The 2,500-nt window shown below is 43.8% G+C and overlaps 1 protein-coding gene across 7 annotated transcripts in view; it reads right to left on the reverse strand.

Moving 5' to 3' along the window:
* Positions 1-2,500, reverse strand: part of LOC113817876 (vacuolar protein sorting-associated protein 33B-like) — a 14,036-nt gene that overhangs the window by 2,134 nt on the left and 9,402 nt on the right. For all 7 annotated transcript variants that reach the window (XM_070127165.1, XM_070127163.1, XM_070127164.1 and 4 more), the window contains exon 6: positions 2,371-2,500. This exon is cut by the window's right edge and continues 48 nt beyond it. In XM_070127165.1, coding sequence (XP_069983266.1) covers positions 2,371-2,500 — 130 coding nt within the window. The remainder of the gene's footprint in view (positions 1-2,370) is intronic.

The raw sequence follows: 2,500 nt of genomic DNA on the forward strand, positions 1-2,500 counted from the left end.
TTAGGTCTACGCAGGTTGCAAGTACTGTCGTGCACAATATCTGTAGTTTGTTTAGTGGGGCTTCTTGGTGTTACTGAACACATTAAAAAGCTTATATATATATAAAAAAAATTATAATACATATACATACTCTGACATACTTGAAATACATTTAACAGACATACAGTAAAACAAGAACAATTATGGAGAAAGAACACATGATAAAACTAAATAAATCTTTATAAAAAGGACACAAAAACGTACAATTTAAAAGAACATAATTATACCACAGAAGGATTACGTAATCTGCATTAGAAAAGGAGCAAGGAATAACTAATGAATAGAATCACAACTGAACGGTCTACAAAAAAGTGCAATCTGAGGGAGACTGAGAACTAAAACATACTGCAAAAATGGTGCAAATAAATGAAATAATTATTCAACTTTATATAAAGATTACATGCAAGGAAATAAATAATGACAAGAGTACAATCAAATGGAACAAAATTATCCAATACAGCCAAAGAGAAGGATAAAACAATGTTTCATTATATGTATATGTATAATAATGGATTAACAAACACTATAGTTGAGTGTAAAGACACATTGCCCCTCTGTTCAAGTGGCTGTGACTCAAATAATGTAGGCCGCAAATTTTAGCTTCTTTGTTACGTACATACTGAATATGGTTAACCCAGTATAGATGTATATTCGCAAGAACTCCCACGAATTGAGTTTGCTCTACTTCCCCTATCCTATGATTGTTGATAATCTGCATAAGCGGGTAGGAGATGGCTTTGTGCCTGTTGAAAATGATAAACTGTTTTGTCGGAGCTGATGGTCAGTTTGTTTGAAATTAGCCAGCTGTTAATGGTCACAAAGTCTTTGTTCATTCTACTTATCAGACTCAATATTTCGTTCAGAGTGATTATGGTGCAGTCATCTACAAAAAGGATGAAACGTAGAGCGGAGGATGTTCTAGACATAAAAATTATATATAGAAAGAAAAGCTTCGGTACGAGACTGGATCCTTGAGGTACCCCATATTTGACAGGAAGTATATTTGATGATTTGCTCTTCGTATGAATAAACTGCATTCTATTTGTCAGAGGTGAGAGGCAGACGAAGTGTAGGAAGGCAAAGGAAGAGATGGAAAGATGCTGTCAAGGAAGATATGAGGGCACTAGCCACTGCAGAAGAAGAAACTCAAGATCGAAGATTATGGAGAAGGAAAACTCGAGAGGCTGATCCCATTAACTCAATGGGATTAAAGTCGAATGTAGAAGAATGGAACCACTGGTTGATGGGCCACGGAAACCATAGTACTCGAGTCTGTCTAAAAGAAGTTGATGATTGACCGCGTCGAAGGCTTTAGAGAGGTCTAAAAAGACACGGAGACGGAACAGAGAACGTCGCTGGTGAAGCACTGAAATGCTGATTCTGTTGATTTTGGACCTTAATTAAGAACCAAATTGGAAATGTAGAAGGGCGGGGAAGGGGAGGGGGAGGGGGGAGTCGAGGATTAGAGGAGCAAGGAAGGGGTAAGAGGGAGGGGGGTAAGAAGGAAGGGATGAGGGATGAGGGGTGAAGAGGGGGAGGGCGAAGGGGGGGACAGAAGAGGGAAAAGGGGGTGAAAAGACGGGAATAAAGAGAGAAGATAAGGAAGACGGGGTGATAATGGGGGGGGGGAGAGGCAGCAGTAGGAATAGAAGAAGGGGGGCATATGAGTGAAAAAGAGTGAGAAGAGAAGTGGGGAAGAAGAAGAAGAGGAGGAGGGTGAGAAGGATGAAGGGAGACAAGAGAGGAGGAAGGGTGGAAGGAGTAGGGGGTGAGAAGAGTTGAGTAAAGGTGGAAGCATGAGGAAGGGTGAGAAAGAGGGACAGGAGTGGAAGAAAGATCGAGTGAAGGAAAGGTGAGGAAGGGTGCGAGAAGGGGAAGGAATGGGAATAGGGATAGGGTGGAAGGGGAAGTGGAAGGGGTAGGGGGAGGTAAGGGGAAGGGCGGGGTAGGGGTGAAGGGTGCAGGTGGGGGTTGAGAGAAGAGGTGAACGTGAGGAAATGGAGGAAGGTGGCGGAAGGGATGAAAAGGAAGAAGAAAAAAAGGAAGAGGAGGAGGAAGACGAAGAAGAGAAAAAGGAGTAGGAAAAATAATGAGAAGGGGAAGGAGGAGGAGGAGGAGTAGGGGGAAGACGAGGAGGAAGAGGTAGAGGAGGAAGATTTAGAAGAGGAAGAGGAGGAAGAGGTAGAGGAGGAAGAAGAAGAAGAGGAAGAAGAGGAAGAGGAGGAAGAGGAAGAAGAGACAAGAATTAATTAATATTCGTTACTCAATGCATGAACATCACTAATACTGCCGTACCATTACCGCACTTCATTCCTCTAGCGATTTACTCACCTGCAGGGCTTTCTTGGGCGACTCCTGCGCCGTGAGGGCGTCGAGGGCGCCCACGACCGCCCGCGCCGCCCGCCCGTGCGCCACCACGTTGGGGAAGGCGCCGAACAGCCCCTGCAGCGTGTTCAGCGCC

This window comes from Penaeus vannamei, chromosome 11, assembly GCF_042767895.1.
Source record: "Penaeus vannamei isolate JL-2024 chromosome 11, ASM4276789v1, whole genome shotgun sequence".
Taxonomy (NCBI): Eukaryota; Metazoa; Arthropoda; class Malacostraca; order Decapoda; family Penaeidae; genus Penaeus; species Penaeus vannamei.